Below are 19675 nucleotides of genomic sequence, written 5' to 3'. Positions count from 1 at the left end.
AGAGCAACTAATTTAAACATCATCCAAATTTGCTGATAGATGCTTGCATTTAAGCATTTAAAAAGATGATTTTCCAGTTTTTGAACTCTTGCTCTTGTTTCTGTCTCTTGATTTCTGCTTAATGTCCTAACCTGATGAAAGATCAGCCTGATTGACATTTAAGGCTTTGACTTACTCCTCGACTAAGTGTACCTCTTGGCCACTATCATTAAACCTTACTCTTCAAGTCAGTATCGTCAGACACCTGTATTGGGTTTCCTGTTAGTCTGCCATAAGAACAAAGCAAATTCTCAGCGTATTTGCATCGATAAAAAAAGTAATATTTCTTCTCTTGAGTGAAGAAAAAGCAAATCCTAATATGGAATAATGAGTAGATAAGAAAAGAAGGAGCATGAGATGGAGGTTATGAACAAACGATCACCGTGGCAAATTATAATACGAGAAAATAAGACAAGTTGACCAAAATGATCTCTCTATTCCAGAGCACAGAGAACATCATTCTGTCTGTTGAAAAGCAGATGGTGCGCATTATCTGTTCAAACATGCAGCCTTAAAAGATGGTGAAATATGACATGGCATACTTACATATAAATGCATGATGTTTTAAGAGCTTCTCAAGCCACTTGTACATTTTCCAATAAACATTCTTACCTTGGGATTCCCAGGTGGTGCAAATGCTGCGTATGGCTGCACTACATCAGTATCATTCTGATCCTTTGTATAAGCCTTCTCCTTGAGTTGTGTGGTGTGAAGGATTTTATTATTTTCAGAAACTGTAAATGAAAAAAGTAATACATGAATAATTCATCATGCTGCACCTTTTTGACACCTCTAAACAATCCAAATTATGTTAATTCAACTTAAAAAAAAAAGCTTGTTTGAAATTGCTGTACTGTATATCATGAAATTGTTCAATAACACTACAAATGTGAAGGAATTGCAGCAATTCCAAAGTTCGTCCTTCATTTCAAGTATCCTTATTGAAGAATGGACAGGCTGGCCTTCATATTGCTAGCGTGCCCTGTGAAGGAGATCAGCCCAGCTATCAACTTTGGGTAACTCCATGGCTGAGGTTTAGTGTTCCTTGTCAATCGGCTTTAACTCAGCTGAAAATATCTTATTTGCATTTTTTTTTTGCCAGTGCACCCATTTCCTCTTCTCTACCTGTGTGAAGTCTGCATTTTCCATCCATACTTGTATGTGTTTTCCTTGGAGAACTGGTGGCTTCTTCCCACATGGCAGTAGTAAGAAGTCAAGCAAATTGACACCTTTTATTGGCTAACTAAAAAGATTACAATATGCAGGCTTTCAAGGCAACTCAGACAAGATGTAATTGAAAGCTTGCATAATGTAATCTTCTTAGTTAGCCAATAAAAGGTGTCGATCAGCTTGACTTCTCACTACATTCATAATGGCTAACACCCTAGTAGTACAGTCCCACATGGCAAAAAGCATTGCAGTAAGCAGACTGGGACAATAGAGGAGAGTGTGGGTATGGACTTGTGTTATGCCCTGTCCAGGGTTTGGCAGGACTGAATTGTATTTTGTCTTTACTGTCCTTTTCAATGTCATGTGTCAGATTTCTCTCAAGGGGGCACATCAGTAAAATATCCATCCATTATACAACCCGCTATATCCTAACTACAGGGTCACGGGGGTCTGCTGGAGCCAATCCTGGCCAACACAGGGCACAAGGCAGGAAACAAACCCTGGGCAGGGCGCCAGCCCACCGCAGGTAAAATATCCCATCATCCTTAGTTTGACATTCACTGTTAATGCTTCTAGTATGGTAATGTATGTTATAAAGGAGATGGTTGGCATTTAGAGGCGAGTTGAATAGGCTATTAAAAAAACATTAACAAGGAGACCACTAATAAAAAAGAACTTTGTATAACTCCATTTCAGCTCATTGTGCATCTACTGTATACTTTGAAATGTTGATTCCATTGGTTGTATTAAGATTGAGATTGAGTCCTAACCAGTGACAACTGGTGTCTTTTTGTTAGAAGGCAAACATAGGAGTGGAATTAATCTAAATTATTTTACCAACTGCGGTAGAACAATAACAAACCCAGTGTTTCATTAATCCTATGTTAAATCAAGCAAACAAACTAGTCCGGCTAACAAATCACATTGGTATAGAAGGGTGAAGCTCTTCTGACCAGTAATAATTCATATTTTTCATCAGTGCTATGTACTGATATGCAGCTATTATTGGGGTTATGTATGCAATTCTTTCATTCTCAAATTTTTTTGAGCAAAGTAAACACTGCAATCCTCACTATTCGTTTCCTCCACAGAGAACCACACGGTACCATCTAGAATCTCTGCATGTCTCACCGTTATTTCAACCTGGATAAGGCAGCTCCATCCCAGCTTGGCAAAGACAGACATCTTTTTGTTATTCTAGTTCAGCATCCCACCTCTGTTCAGGATGGCGCACTACTGCTAACACCCACCTAGTCTGTATGCAACCTTGAAGTAGTGATCAGCTGTTCTTCACTGACCATGTCGCAACGGTCTCTTGGTCTTGTAGGTTCACTCTATAAGCCATTCACAAGATCAGACCATATCTGGACAGACTATGCAGCAGAACGCCTGGACCAGGCTTTGGTCTTATCATGTCTGAGCTGCTGCAGCTCTCTGCTGGCAGGAGTAATGGTATATGTCACCAAGCTGCTGCAGATAAATTCATAATACAGTGGCACATCTGGAGCGCAATTGGCCAAGGCAGGCACAGGTCGCTCCTCTTTTCAAATCATTACAGTTCCTCCCTGTAGCAGCAAGTATTAAATTCACATCCTTAATGCTTTCCTAGAAAGTAGTTAATGGGTCAACACTGATATACAGTATGTGGAAACACTGGTTAGGTCTTACGTTCCTTCTCAACCACTCAGATCTGCTGATGCTGCCTACAGTATGTGTGGCATCAAATCTCAATGCAGACTCTTCACATGTGTAGCTGGTGGAGTGAGATACCCGTTACCATTCAAACTCCTGACTCCCTGAATGTTTAAGAAGCATTTGAACACTGTGTTGTTCTGTAACTTTGTAATTGTCTGACTAAGTCGTCTAATTTATAATGGCTTTGTTAGGTTTTTGTATTTAAGGCAGTACATCTAGCTTGCATTTAGTTCTGAGCTCTTTACTTGTGATGATCAAGTTTGTAAACTTGTCCTGTAACGCTTCTTTTTAAACAGTCACCCAGACTGGTGTTTACTCAATTATGTTGATCTCTTTTGTGAATCACTTTCGTTAACAGTGTCTGCTAAGCAAATAAATGAAAATATAAATGTCATTACATAAATTAAAAACAGCATGCCCAAAATGAACCTAGTGGTCGAGGAACAGAGTAAAACTACTGTTAACTTGCCAATATTTGACATGCCTGGGAATGAAAAGACTATGCGGTGCCAACTTTCACCTTGGAGGTCATGTGACCTGGTGCAAGCCCTCCATGGCATCTCTGTCTCTGGCCTGAAGAGACTTACTCAGGGGCTCTTAGAAGGGGCACGCTACATGACAAGGTCTACTGCCCCTAGCCTACTTACTGTTGGCATGGGTCTCTCTCTCTCTCTCTCCCACCTCACCTCTCTTTCTCCTTCAGTGTCATTGGACAGGACTAATTGTCCATTGTCAACATGATGGGACACTCTCCTTTGGCAAATCCATATCTATAGGTACTGGCCAATCAATAACAAGGTGAGATGACAAAACAGACAACAAACATCATTTCTTGGTTTTATTTAACCCTTAAATTTTGATATAAATAGAGAGTTAATGTTTAACATGCTATTTCTGTGGGTAGAATATGCTCTTTTTTAAATGCCCTGCCTGAGCAAACATTAGTCAGTTTTTCACCTGATGGTACCATCCATCATATTCTTCCATTATAGAAGCACCTCTCAGCTTGAATTCATGGGATTTTTAATTTTTGCAGTAACTTTATATTGAATTGAGAGGGTGAGGTGGGTGGTGAATGGGGCTTTTGTATTTTTATTGTACTTATACATATGATTGTTTCTTTCTGAGAGTTTTCCGAGCAAAGCAAACTGTGCCATCCTCACTGTCTGTCCTGAATTAAGATAATCACATATGTGTGATTTAATAGTGTAACAAAGGCGCTATATAGGCGCCTGACCCGACACAGATGGACACGGAGGCACGTATAAAAAACACAAAGACTTTATTTTTCTTCGACTTTGGGACACGTCTTCCTTGTGCCACACAGCCCAAACACAGTCCCCAAAACACAAGCACAAAACAATTCTCTTCCTTCCGTTACCACCACTCCTCCTCAAGCTTCGTCTCCTTCCTCCCAACTCTGGCTCTTCGAGTGGTGGTGGCTGGACCCTTTTATAGCCCACCTGGAAGCGTTCCAGGTGATTAACCATCTGGTTCTAATTGCACTTCCGGGTGGGGCTGAAGACTCATCCAGTTGGGCTGTGGGAAGCAGACAGCACCCCCTAGCGGCCACCCCGGGCCCCAACCAAGCTGTGGAGGACTCCATCTCCCATGGAGCCCTGCGGGTGGTTGGGGAATCACCGTCGGCCAGGGAGGCTGCCACCAAGCGTCCCGGGGGAGGTATTGGACTGCCCATGGGGACATAAGCAGCAGGGGCATCCCTGCCGGGCATGGGACCTGGCTGTCCTTCACAGTAGTTTTGGATGGACAGCATGGTGGCACAATGCATCTGATGCCAATAAAATTTTTGTTGTGCATCCCACAGCTTTCACTGTCTAAGCAAATATGGCATTTTCTAGCCATGACTGTGTCGTTTTTATGTGAGTATCCAGTTTGTCCACTTAAATCCCAAAGACATGAATTTCAGTGTGCATCACCCCTGTGTGAGTGAGTTAGCGTGTGTGTTTTTAAGTCATGCATTGTTCATTCATAATTTGCACCCAGCGGTGCTCATCAATGTGACACAAACATGGATAAAGCAGGTTAAAATATAGATGGATGGAGAACTTGAACCTGGAAGATGCAGAAATGGTAATCACAGCCAATGATCAATGTTGCCACGACAAGCTCCATTTTTCCACAATCCTGGATTTACCAGGTTTGATAAAAGATGAATAGATTACTTCTATTGTGTTTCTTACTAACACCTCAATCATTTACTTTTGATTCACCTTTCCAAGTACTGTCTGTATTTAATTTCTGCATGTGTCATTACTTCATTATTTTTATTTAGTAATACTATTCTTGATTTCCTTTCGATGACACTGTATTTTGGTGCTCATTCTCAAAAAGTATTAAATTAGATTAGATTTCCTGATCATTAAATACTATTCATTTGATCAGTGAATCACATACTCAAGGACACCAGTGCATTAGAAGGTGAAGACACAAGACAAGAAGAACTTCATCCTTTAAAGCCCAGTAAGAAGAAGAAGAAACAAAACACAAAGTCGTGTAATTGAACGAATAAAAGATTCAGAATATGATATCAGGATACTTTATCTACTACTAAATCAAATGATATTTAAGGATTGAGCAGTTTGCTCTCATTTGTCAAAGACCCAACTGAGAGCAGATAGTGAGAATGGAAGGTTGACTGGTCATACCTACTATGGCACTGTTTGGTTTGGTTTTGTTAGGAAAAGAGAGGAAAACCTTATAAGTATCCGTCCAAACACCATCAAGTCCGGTCTTGTGATCTCCCCATCGGTCAAGCATAAGTTTCACCAATTGTTTATCACCAGCACTGGTGGCCATGTGAGGAATTTTGGTCAGCTCTCTGCAAAAACAAAAAAATGCACAATAAAGACAAAGATTTGGCTACCCATGTAAATGACCAATTACATATCTAAACAAGAAATGACATCAGTGGCATAACAAGGTGTGGTTTTACAGATCCATCCATTATCCAACCCGCCATATCCTAACTACAGGGGTTTGCTGGAGCCAATCTCAGCCAACACATGGTGCAAGGCAGGAAACAAACACTGGGCAGGGTACCAGCCCACCACAGGGCGCACACACACACACACACACCAAGCACACACTAGGGACAATTTAGGATCTCCAATGCACCTAACCTGCATGTCTTTGGACTGTGGGAGGAAACTCACGCAGACACGGGGAGAACATGCAAACTCCATGCAGGGAGGACCCAGGAAGCGAACCTGGGTCTCCTTACTGCGAGGCAGCAGCGATACCCACTGCGCCACCACGCCGCCCTTCACAGGTCCATACACTCCCAAATGTGATTTATATAAAATGAATACAAATGACCAATATATCAAAATACACTGCTCAAAAAAGCTAAAGGAATACTTAATCATAACCGTCTAACAACAAGTCAATTAAGCTTCAGGGATATCAATCTGTCCAGTTAGGAAGCATAAGTGTTTATGAATGAGCTTCACCTGCTTTGGTGCAAATGAAAGTGGCAGGTGCACTGGAGAGGCAACAGCAAGATAAACCCACAAAAAGGGAATGGTGTTGCAGGTGGTAGCCACAGACAGTTGCTCTCTCTCCTTATCCTTCCTGACCAGTTCTTCTCTAGTTGTACATTTTGCTAGTGTCCTTGTTACTACTGGTAGCATGAGGTGGTTCCTGCTGCCGATTCAAGTTGCACAGCTTCTTCAGGATGGCATATCCATACATGCCATTGCAAGAAGGTCTCAGGAGCATGTAACAGATACCAGGAGACAGGCTGTTAAATTAGGAGAGCTGGACAGGATGGTAGAAGGACATCAACCCAGCAGCAGGACTGCCATCTGATTCTTTGTGTGAGGAGGAACAGGAGGAGCCCTACAAAATGACCTCCAGCTGGCTACCTCCAGGAGGGTGGCATGAGGTCCTCTAGTGGGATCGAGTGCTCACAGCTCATCACCATGCAGCTCGTTTGGGATTCACCAGAGGATGCCACAATTTGCAGCTCTGTCATTGGTGTCTCATTCTCTTCACACCTGAGAGAAGGTTCACACTGAGACATGAAAGAATTATGAACGTTATGCAGCCTTCAGCATCATCCAGCATGACTGATATGGCAGTGGGTCAGTGATGGTCTGGGGAGGCATATATTTGGAGGGTTGCACAGACCACCACACGCTAGGCAACAGCACCCTGACTACTGTTAGCTACCTGGATGAAATCCTCAGAGCCATTGTCAGACCTTACACTGGTGCAAAGCCCTGGGGTCTTCCTAGTGCAGGGCAATGCCCGGCCTTATGTGACCAGAGTTAATAGGCAGTTCCTAGATGAGGAGGGCATTGATGCCATTGACTGGCCCACACATTCCTCAGACCTGAATCCAATTGAGAACATCTGGAACATTATGTATAGGTCCATCCAATGCCACCAAGTAGCTCCCCAAACTGCCTAGGAACTCACTGATGCCCTGATCCAGGTCTGGGAGGGACACCATCTGCCTTGTCATCAGGAGCATGCCCACACATTATCGGCCATGTATGCAGGCACTTGGGGGCCGTACATGCTACTGAGTCATATTGGGAGTTGTCATGATGAAACTCACACAAGCTGGATCACTCTGTGATTTCAGATTTTGATTTTGATCTTCATTGTGATGTTGATTCCAGGGTTGGTGATTTTGGTTTCCATGGCCGTTTTTATATCATTTTGTTCTCAATGAATTACACAGTATTACTAAGTATAGATTTTCCACTTGAATATTTTGTTCATCGAGATCCAATGATTGAAGTGATTTGTGATTTTCAATGTTCACTTAATTTTTTGGAGCAGTGTATAAGACTAATGAAATTCTATCCCAAAGTGTCAACATAATTTAAAGTAACCCAAGCCACATTAAATTCACTCCAAAGGTTTTAACAATCTTTCCTACATTTTTTGAAAACTAAACTAGCAAAGTGAAGGAGGAGAAAATAACTGCACAAGTCCATGACCATTTTTATGAAGAACTTAAGGGGCACGCCTGCAGTCTCAGATTCAACTTAAGTTGTGTAATTCAGTCCCCCATTGTGACGAGCAGAACAGGCAAACTTTGGTTTGCATACATACATTAAAATGCAAGCTACCGGTGATTTTCCAATTGTGAAATGTGAAACTTACTAAAAATTGTTTTTTATTTGCTTTTTTTATATTTGGGGTGAAAACCAAGTAATACTGCTCCCTAAAACCATTCTTCATATTTCTCTTTTACCCGTGTTCTTTACTGCAGCTGTGTAGTGCACACCTGTAAAGTCAATTCTGTTTACACCTCTTGCTCACATCATCACGTAGGAGTGCAGTATGTTGTATTAAAATGTTACATTCTGAATATTTTCCACATGAACATACACCTTATGTACCGTTATCAACACTGTTTTCCATTCTTCACGGGAAAATCTCACTGCACGGGATGTCACAACTTCCCATCCCATGCTGCTTTAGCAACCACCCTTTCCTGTTTCTTGATTCCTGCAGAAGAGGCTGAGGATATGGAGATTCACAGTCTCCAAGAGCCATGGAGCTTTACGTCTCCGACATCAAGATTGTCATCATATTTAGCAAAGTCCAAAACACTGATGGACTGAAAGCCAGAAGTCTACGTGACCATTATCGTCAGGTCCTTCCATGAAAACCCTAAATACAAAGAGGACTGTTTCATTTATGTTAGGTAGATTGCCCAGAGGGGACTGGGCGGTCTCGTGGTCTGGAACCCCTACAGATTTTATTTTTTTCTCCAGCTCTTGGAGTTTTTTTTTGTTTTTTCTGTCCACCCTGGCCATCGGACCTTACTCTTATTCTATGTTAATTAATGTTGACTTATGTTTATTTTTTATTGTGTCTTCTATTTTTCTATTCATTTTGTAAAGCACTTTGAGCTACATTTTTTTGTATGAATATGTGCTATATAAATAAATGTTGATTGAGTGATTGAAGTGGGGATCCTACTACCAGAACACGTCTGATAGCCTATGGAGGAATATTTTGGACAAAATTAAATAAATAAATACATGCATAAATAAAACTACTGTGAAATGTGAGCGTAAATAAATAAATGTGTCATGAAATAAGAGCCTAAATAAATAAATGTCATGAAATGAGAGCATAAATAAATAAATGTGTCACGAAATATGTTTTTTGTTGCTTATTTATTTATTTCATTTTGTCCGTAACATTCCTGCAAACCGTCATGAAATATGGCTTGAAATAAAACTGTCACTTTCACTCGTCAAAGTTGAGAGGGTGGACTCTAACGCGCCCTCTAGTTACTGATTGGTGAATCGAAGCACAAGAATTAATTAGAAAATTGCTTACTACTGCCGATGAAATGGATTCTGCCGAAGATATTACGTATTTCAGAGAGAGAACTGAAGATTTATCGGAAGAAATTTTAATGTTGGCGGCCCTTTTAGACTCCGATATAGATGAAACTGTTTTTGAAATTATCGAAGAACAGGTGGAACGGACTCTACTACACTCCAGTTCAGGTGATGCAGTTCCCTGCTCTGGACGTCCATCCTTTGACATTCCAGCTGTGTCAATAGAACACCTTCTGTTATGCGGTTTAAAAGTACGACAGATTGCAGATCTATATGGTGTATTTGGAGAAGACGATCACAAAGCGAATGAGCCAGTTTGATATACGGTAAGCTGCAACGGCTGTATTAGTTTAGGTACTTTGACATGGAATGCCCAAAGCAGCTCCAACTATTATTTTGAACTGAGTATTTGACCCTTGTTTTACGAGTATAAAGTCAGGTTCATATTCGCAGCTACTTTTTCAAACAACTTTGCCACTGATCACGCCAACATTGTAATTTCTTCCGATAAATCTTCAATTCTCTCTCTGAAATACGTAATATCTTCGGCAGAATCCGTTTCATCGGCAGTAGTAAGCATTTTTCGAATTAATTCTTGTGCTTCGATTCACCAATCAGTAACTAGAGGGCGTGTTAGAGCCCACCCTCTCAGCTTTGACGAGTGAAAGTGACAGTTTTATTTCAAGTCGTATTGCATGACGGTTTGCAGGAATGTCACGAACAAAATGAAATAAATAAATAAATAAGCAACAAAAAACATATTTCGTGACACATTTATTTATTCAGGCTCTTACTTCATGACACATTTATTTATTTATGCTCACATTTCACAGTAAAGTACTTTTATTTATTTACGCATTTATTTATTTATTTATTTATTTATTTATTTATTTATTTATTAATTTTGTCCGAAATATTCCTCCATAATAGCCAAACAGAATATCTACACCACTGGAAATGAGTCCAGTGATAATTACAAGAGATCTTTATTTAAAAGCAACATCTTCTTGATAGGGGTAACTGTGAACAGATGAACATAACAGTTCTATTACTTCTCCACATAGTCTTTCTGCAGGTCAATGTGTCCTCGTATCATTCACTAACTTCTTTATTCCTTGGGAGAAGAAGTTTTTCTCCTGCTCCCGTATCAATGTCTGCACCGCTTCCTTAACCTCATCCTCAGAGGTGACCCTGCAACCATGTAGAGCAGTGGTCTCAAACTCCGGTCCTGGAGGGCCACAATGGCTGCAGGTTTTCATTCTAACCCTTTTCTTAATTAGTGACCTGTTTTTGCTGCAAATTAACTTCTTTTGAATGAATTTTAATTGACTTTTCTTGAAGACTCAGACCCCTCAATTGTTTCTTTTTCCTTAATTAGCAGTCAAACAATAGTGAGATATAAAATGATCCAAAACATGATCAGCAAACTGTGTCCATCACACAATATCTGGAAATAAAGAAAGAGGAAGGTCTCTGGAATACTGATCTGCTCAGGACCTCAAAACATTTTAAAATGTTAAATAAAATGTTGACATAAATTTGGAAATGTATGTCATTGTATAATGAGAGCAGCAACAAGCCATGGAATTAAAGAACGGGTTTAGATAACAATAAGAATCCGCGCCTGATTAAACAACTGGTTAGAGCGAGTCTGAGGCCCTGACTTAGTTGGTCTTCTTTTGGTTCACTCACTTCACATTTCATTTCTGTTTGGGTGCCATTTAAGGAAAGAGGGATGATGAAGAAATTCAGGGGAACACATTTTAAAAAACAAGTCTCTCTATTACAAAAGGAAATCCTGAGACAAGACCTTTTTTCAAAGTCCCGCCCTCCTCTCAACCATATTCAGCCACGCACATGGTCTTCTCACTTCTCATTCGTGTGAATGCTTTTGTCCGACACAGTTCCTGCTCTCTCAGCTCTTATACATTTCAACATTTTCCTCACTTTAAGTTCCCAATAAAAGAAGACAAATTATGTCCAAATCTTAATGAAGAATTTCATCCTGAAGGGTTATCAACAGAAGAAAGGAGTACACGGGCAATCCTAGCACTGAGAAATGATAAAGTAAAAAAAATAATGTGAAAATTTTCGGTCAGTTACAGTTGGTTAAATGCATATCAACAGACTATGCTGAAACAGTTGGTGGTGATCGTGCAGAAGATGAAAACATCAACTTACAATATCCCGAAGAATATCTACAACCGTTAACACCGTCCGGTCTTCCACCGCACAAATTACTGTTGAAAGAAGGATGTATCCAAGAAAGGTAATGTAGTACATCTTCAGGGGATAACATTAGATAACAAAGGAGATCTTGATATGCCATTCATTTTAAAACGTTAACAGTTTCCCGTTAGAATATCTTTTGCAAAGACAATTAACAAATCACAGGGACAAACATTCAAAAAAGTCAGTTTATTTATTACAGAGAAAGGGAAGTTATATGTTGCATTGTCACGATGAAAGTGCAAACACCTGCGGTGGGCTGGCGTCCTGCCCGGGGTTTTTTTCCTGCCTTGCACCTCCTGTGTTGGCTGGGATTGGCTCCGCAGACCCCCGTGACCCTGTAGTTAGGATATAGCGGGTTGGATAATGGATGAATGGAAGTCCAAACACAGAATCAAAATTCAATGTGATTTTGATGAAAATTTTATTCAAAAAATTGTTTTTACTGAAGATTTACAGTACTAGGGTGTTGTACCGTGTTAGTCATTATGAATATAAGAAAAGCCAAGTAAAATGACATCTTTTATTGCCTAACTAAAAGATTACAATATGCAAGCTTTCGAGGCAACTCAGGCCCCTTCTTCAGGCAAGATTCCCCCTGAAGAAGGGGCCTGAGTTGCCCGAAAGCTTGCATATTGTAATCTTTTTAGTTAGCCAATAAAAGGTCTCATTTTGCTTGGCTTTTCTGAAGATTTACAGTAAAGGTGTAGGTTTAAAAAGCGTTTGCCTGTTAATTTCAAATCCAAACAGAATGAAATTGTGCCTGCCTGGGGTTTGGTGAGCGAAGCAAGCAGGGGGCAAATCCCCCTAGTCAATTAAAATGAAAGGAAAAGGAATTAATTAGCAGCAAAAACTGGTCGCCAATTAAGAAAACTGTTAGAATGAAACCCTGCAGCTACTGTGCCCTCCAGGACCAGAGTTTGAGACCACTGATGTAGAGCCTCTTTAAGTGGACTGAAGATTTGATAGTGATGAAGAAGCAAGAGTGGTTTTGACAACATTTCTAGTCTTTTGCTAAGAATTGCAGATTTCAGTTTCTCTCTACACAGGCCACAATACATCGTACAGGCCGCCGGTTGTTCATTTTCCTTGAAAAAGTGCAAATATAAGACCATTCATGTCTCAAAAGAAGGGCATCATGATTTTCTTCTCAGAAGGCTATTGTTTGCACTTCATGCTTTGTCTCCTGCTTTCGACCCATGTCTCATCTCTGCTGACAATTCACCCCAAAACACTCGGAACTTCTTGAGAAGAAGCTTTTGAATTGTGTCACCTTCTGTTTCTTGCATTTCCTGTGTAATTATCAAATTGCCTTTACTTTTTGATTTACCCTTGTATTAAATGAAAGGGCAGGTGCATGTGGAACTAAAGCATGCCAATGCTTTCAAGCAGGATTAAACATCTGTCTTCTTGTGTCAAAGGTATGAAATTCACTAGCGGGAAAATATAGTTTTATTGCAAATTTGTAAAGTGAAACACAGATCATTTCACCACTAGTCAGTCAGTCATCGTCCAACCCGCTATATCCTAACTACAGGGTCACAGGGGTCTGCTGGAGCCAATCCCAGCCAGCACAGGGTGGAAGGCAGGAACAAATTCTGCGCAGGGCACCACAGGGCACACACACACAGACACCAAGCACACACTAGGGACAATTTAGGATCGCCAATTCACCTAACCTGCATGTTTCTGGACTGTGGGAGGAAACCGGAGCACCCGGAAGAAATTCCACGCAGGGAGGACCTGGGAAGCGAATTCAGGTCTCCTTACTGCGAGGTAGCAGTGCTGCCACTGCGCCACCATGCTGCCCATTTCACCACTAGTCTCACATAAAATTAATGTCTAGCTATTGTGGCAGATGTCCAATGCCCTTACCCGGCAAGGATGCTAACTTAATGAAGAACATACACAGAGCATTACCTCCCCTGGAATGTTAGATGGCAGCTCGCCTAGGTTGTAGCAGTGCCTCAGATCCCCACAGGGCTTCATGGGTTCCGTGGGTGTTGCCACGGGGTGCTGCAGGGACTGCAAAGTCCTACTTTGTCAGGCTTCCACCTCAATCAGAAGTGCTTCCAGACCACTCAGATGTGCCTCCAGAAACTCCAGGTGCAAGATAAAAGAAGCCCGCAGCCATTGCTCCAGATGCCAGAGTCGGGAGGAAGGTGACAAAGCTTGCTGGAGGAGGAGTGGTGGTGGACAGAAAGTGAGAAGTAGACAGAGAAAGAAGTGTACTTGCGGGTGGGAAACACTTGGGAGAAGAGTTTCCCACTCAATAAATCCTGTGTTGTGCTTGTGGAATTTGTGGCTACATCTGTCTCTGCCGCGTTTGGGGAGCTGATGTGCCCTCCCTGCAGGCCACACTATGCAAAGTGAAGCTTTATAAGCAGCAATGTTTACAAGTAGCAATGTCTGACAAAAGTTATGCATTTTTGTAACTTCCTCTAGCTGTTCTTTATTCTGTGACTTATTGACCTTTTCATTTAGTGATCCACTACTCTAGAGGTGGCACTGAAAGTTTTTGTATGTCACATATGGTGCTAATGTGACACTCTTTTTATCTGATCCATTTGAACTGAAGATAAAGGTTGCACCTTATAATCAAGATGAGGTCTCACAGGTCCATAATGCAATTTAACTAATCTCGAATTTTTAGTTAATATATAATCTTTTACAATTTATTACAAGTATATATGAAGCCATAACAGAATGAATTATTAAACATATGGATAAGGATTGAATGGATCTCAAGGGTTAACTAAATATAGCTTAAAGCTTAAACATGTGAGGTCTGCCTCACCTTAGATAAACCACCAACTAGATTTTCCAGGGTTAGAATGAAGTAAATGAGTAACAAACACCCCTCAAGAAAGTGAGGATATACTAATGGGAAAGCCCAAATACCCCCCATGAAGTGGGGATAGGATCACTAAGTGAATCCGTTGAACACCCCTAGGTGTAGAACACGAGTAGGCATTCAGATTAATGGGACCGTCGACAAGAGCCACAAAATAGTGGTGGCAACAGTTGATTGGATGGGATGATAAAATTCATCATATTAAGATCCAGATGGCGTGAGGTATTAGATGAGGAAATGGTAATAGAAAAGTATAAAAGCAGAAGAATTGTTTAATTGATTGTTCACTGCATGGACTGAAGCTTTTTGTGCATAACTCTGTGCAAATAAAGAAATATTCTGCATTCTCATCGTCCAACATCCTCTAGAGGGCCCGGTGCTCAAGCAGCTTGATTGGCATTCACCAGAGAATACCACAATTTGCAGCCCTGCCATTGTCACCCCGTTTTCTTCATAGATGATAGCAGGTTCACTCTGAGCACATGTGACAGACACAAAAGAGTCTGGAGATGCCATAGTGAACATTTTTTCCACAACAATATGTACTCAGCTTTCACAGAAGCCACCATGTTTTTTTACTCTTCAGTCTGCTCAATTGTGAATGAGAGTCCTTACATGCTCTTTGACATGAAGTAAGAACAAGTGGGTTCAGAAAATGGCTGAATGAATTGTTGTGGTGGAAGCCAATCTGGTTAGACTACTTCATTTGAAAAGAACGTAAACAATGACAGCACTGGCATGCGAGTTACTCAACTTCTCATGCTGAGTTTGAGCTTACGCAGCTTATCTTTGAAACATTAAAATAGCAAATGTTGAAACTCATTTCATTTTCTTTTTTAGGGTCACAGAAAAATCTTTGAAACAGTATCTTTTGAAGCATAAGCTAGAATCGTTCAATTTTTTTATAAACTCTCTTACATGACAATTTAAAAGTTTATTTACAGGTATATAAAATTATAGTGCTTGTAAAACATTGATTCAATGACTAAATAGAGCAGTGAGTATAAATGGAGTAGCTTGCAAGTGGGTGTGAGTGCCATGGAGGACAGCATCCCAGCTGGACTTTGGTATGACCTCCTACCAAATATGTAAGGTACCAGGGGACAGACAAGCAGAAGTCGGAGGCCAGGAGCACTTTCAACTCCCATACATTAGGTGGCAGAGGTTAGCTGGAAGTATCCCAGTTTAGACAAGAGCAGGGATTCATGGAAGCTGGAGTCGAGAAGTGCAGCCCTGTCGGACACCCTGGGTGGCACAAAGGGGTGCTGTCACGGGAGGACTATCCAGGTTCCCAAATATACTGGAAGTGTTCCCGATAAGACATTCCAAGTCTAGCTTAAAAGGAGCCTCTGTCTTACCTCAAGGAGTCAGAGTTGGGAGGCAGTGGCTGACACCCAAACTGGAGGCAGAAGGAAAGGAAAGAATGGCATTATCTGAATAGGTATAGGCTGTGACTGTGTTGGGCATTATTGGGTCAGGGGTTTAGGATTCAGTGGTGCCCCCCATTGGTTACAAGGAATACCACAAGCTTAGGTTCCTAGAATTTGTGCACATGTGAGGAATAAGGAAAACAGCAGAGAAGAAACGTGAAAGAACAGAAGTGAGAATGCTGAGGTGGGCTTTTGGAGGGGTCTCACTGACAAACAGACCAAGTAAGGAAGAGGTTGACAGAAGGGCAGGAGTGGTAAAGATCAATGAGAAGATTTAAGAAGCTGTGGTCATGTGGTAAGGAGATGATTGAGAGAGTCTGGAAAAGACTCGGGGAGAAGAGGAGGCATACAGTATAAGGAAGTAAGGATGTAGAGGCTAGATCAAGATGGAGACTCATTAATAAGGTTGCTGACCCTAGCAAAGTGGTAGCAGTGGGGAAGAAGAAGATGAGACAAAGCCAGACTATAAGCTGTAGGGCAAGTCCTGCATATGTCAGTGAGGGGGCACAGAGGCCATTAGGGTGTGAATGTCATCATGAAATGTTTTTTGAAGCCTCCTTATTAACTTCAGCCTTACTGATGCCATTCCCTAACTTAAATGGAAATCAGAATTGTTATAATCTAGAGTGGTATGTGAATATTTTCTCTGTTTTGGAATTGGAAGAAACTGTTGTTGATCTTTTATAATATTTTCTGTTATATTAATGATGTCATTTCTGCTGTCGTCACACTCTTAGTTCTGGGACACTTTCCTGTTTACAGTGGTGTGGCACAATTTCTGATGTGCCAGTCTCCCTCTTTTTTTAAAAAAAGTTATAGATGCCCCCCTTTAAAGTTAATGACAAGCAAATCATGAAGACTGACAAAAAAATGAAGGATTTGACTTTTTGGTTCCAACTTTGAGTTTTGTTTAGCCCTTTCCAGGAAAGTTTGTTTGATCATGTGACTGCCTTTCCCAACCTCTGCCACTTAAATCTCAAGACAAAGAATATTGTTTAAGTTTTTTAAATGTGGTCACTGGTTACATAACATTCTGATATTAATTCTTAAAATTTGTTTTATCCTTTTTAACAGTTGCATAATTATGCCACGCTGCCATTTTGTGCTTTGGTTGCTAAGATGCAATTTGTCACTTGAGAAGTGTTCAGTGCAAAGACTAACGTGTGACCTAATGGTGGCCATCTTATATGAAGGTGAGCCACATGTTTGATTATTCTTGGGACTTCATTTTGATAAAGGGAAGTCATTTGTGATTAGCAGCTAGTTTCTCCCACAATTTCTTTTCACTAATTGCATTGACATTTGCTTAGAACTATTTTTGTTTTGATTTTGAGCCCACCTTCCACCGTTATTCAGGTCACTCATCTCTTAAACTTTTCTGTGTTTTCTCTTATGCTCTGTTCGATCCTTCTGTTTTCATCCATTTATTTTTTTTCTGCACTGAGGTAATTAAATTAGCCTGTCTGATCAAACCCTTTTGAAAGGCACTAGACGCTATAATCACAAGTCTCCAGAGAGTAACCTTCCCTTGATATGGTGGGGAAATTCAGAATCATCAGTTGATATCACATCATGTTTCAGATATGCGGATGGAAAACTGAAAAAATATAGAAAGATGACGGCAGGCCCACCAGCAGAGAACTGAACAGACCCCCATAGTCCTTCCAAATTCCGTTCTTGCTTTTTGACTCACTAATACAATTAATAATTTCTTGTAAAGCACACAACACCTCTCAATGTTGTACTCACCTTCAACTTGAACTTTGTCCACCAGGTAAACTTATATTAAGAGACAGAAAAAGAATAATTAACAGATTATGGGATCAATGACTGATAAGAGCACACCATTTGTCCTGTAAAAAGTCATAGGATGGGACATGCTGTTACAGCATATGACCCAATGTTACTTCAATCTCATATTTTTAAATGTGTTGTTAATTTAAGAAATGAAAATGATTATTTATTTTCAATCTCTGAAGGGACAGATTGATAGCTCTTTCTCGATTATGTATGTGTTTGGTGGAGCATGGCTGTTCTTAGATGATGGAACAATTTTTCTGGTTAAATCTGATAACAAAAGTGCCTCCCATCCAACTTTTTAGAGGAGCAAATGGCTTTCAGTAATATGAGATTGTGCCACAGCATGTCAGTGATACCCTTAGAAGCCAGGAGCTACACACACTCTGCACTGAATAGATTAGCTTGTGTCTGCTCTGTGGCAAGAGGCGTGGGCAGGCCATTTGAACCCTGTTCGTGGTGGAGACCATAATGATGCAGTTGTTCCCCATGAGTGAGGAATTCCCGATAAGTGACACTGATAAGCCCCTGAACTTATTTTTTAACTGCTAATTCAAGCAGGATTGCTTGAATGGATTGCAATGTTTAGGACTTCTGCTTCACAGGACCAGTCTACTGAGTCTGAATCCTGGTCCAGGCATTGTTTATCTTCAGTTTGCATGTCTTCCCTATGTTTGTGTTGGCTTTTTCTCCAAGTAATTTCAGTTTTTCTGCCACAATCCAGATATGTTCATGGCTACTGACAAATGACCCATCATGGATAAATGTGATGGCCATGGAGTCGCATCGCAACATGGGGTGTTGCCTAATTCAGGGTTCCTTCACCCTCACATAGGCTCCAGTCCTGAGCCAGACTAAACATGCTTAATTATGGACAAACCTCTAATACAGGGATACATCCACATGCCATTGTCTCTTGTTTGAGTAATATGGAACTTTTATCAAAATGACACAAAACAATCATTAAAAGTGCAGAGTCCGCCTTCATGATTTTAATATTAGCATGGTCCTCAAAGAGAAAAATGGGAGGATTGTGAACTCAAAATATAGTCAATGCAATTATTTAATATACATATAGTTATTGAAAAGAACAAGCTTTACTTAGTTAATGAACATCTGTACACGTGAACAGGACTGAACCAATCCTACAATACATAACACCAAAGTGGGACCAAATTTTTGTATCAATTTGAACTAAACACTTGCCATTTACCAGAAAGTGTGACATTTATACAAACAGGGAGCCCTTATTTTGTACTGTCATGAAAAGAATGAACTATAGAAATTCAATTATAGATAGATAGATAGATAGATAGATAGATAGATAGATAGATAGATAGATAGATAGATAGATCTGAAAGGCACTATATGATAGATAGATAGATAGATAGATAGATAGATAGATAGATAGATAGATAGATAGATAGATAGATAGATAGATAGATAGATAGATAGATAGATAGATAGATAGATAGATAATCTGTCCCAGAGGGGGAATTAAAACTTTAAAGAAGTTCAAGAATGTTTAAAAAGAATGCATACATATAATTTACATATACTGTATAAAATATATACATATATAAAATGTAAAATGACAAAAAAAGCAAAACAGCTGGGATATTTGGTCTTACCTTAGGTTATCTTCAATTCTTTTGTTATCCACTTCTTTGATAAATTCTTTAATTAAAGATTCATCAATGTCTTGGGTGACATCACCAACCCATTCTGGTTCTGAGGTGTTCTTCGTAATTCCAAAATGACCAAGAAGGATTCCCACAGCAAAGACCACAAGCCCCAAAAAGCCAAATCCTATTACTTTTTTCCACATGGCTGTGGATTCAATTCCCAAACTTGCCAAGGCTGTATTGCTCAGTGGAATAACCTTTTATAGCAAGGTGCTGAAGTTTAATCATTGACAATAAGAGAGGAAGTGTTTCTGATACTGTAATAGCTGATCTTATTAAAAATGAAGAAATCAAAATTGCATAGATTAGCAGAGATAAAAAATGTTTTCTGAATCTTTATGATGTTTCCAACAAAAAGCACAAAATATAAAATCTCAATCCTGTGCATTCAGAAAGTATTTAGACACTTTGTTTTTTTCATGTTTGGCTCTGTTGCAGCCTTAT

General features: G+C 40.2%; 1 protein-coding gene across 1 annotated transcript in view; it reads right to left on the bottom strand.

Annotated features, from left to right (window-relative positions):
* Positions 1-19406, bottom strand: part of naaladl1 (N-acetylated alpha-linked acidic dipeptidase like 1) — a 90785-nt gene extending 71379 nt beyond the window's left edge. The window contains exons 1-3 of the mRNA XM_039768629.1: positions 19178-19406; positions 5571-5743; positions 652-773 (exon numbers count right to left, since the gene is read on the bottom strand). Coding sequence (XP_039624563.1) covers positions 652-773; positions 5571-5743; positions 19178-19374 — 492 coding nt within the window. The 5' untranslated portion in view covers positions 19375-19406. The remainder of the gene's footprint in view (positions 1-651; positions 774-5570; positions 5744-19177) is intronic.
* Between the last annotated feature and the right edge of the window lie 269 nt (positions 19407-19675).

Source organism: Polypterus senegalus, chromosome 11 (assembly GCF_016835505.1).
Source record: "Polypterus senegalus isolate Bchr_013 chromosome 11, ASM1683550v1, whole genome shotgun sequence".
Taxonomy (NCBI): Eukaryota; Metazoa; Chordata; class Cladistia; order Polypteriformes; family Polypteridae; genus Polypterus; species Polypterus senegalus.
Note: the sequence above shows the minus strand (reverse complement) of the source record. Positions and strands in the feature narration are given on the sequence as shown.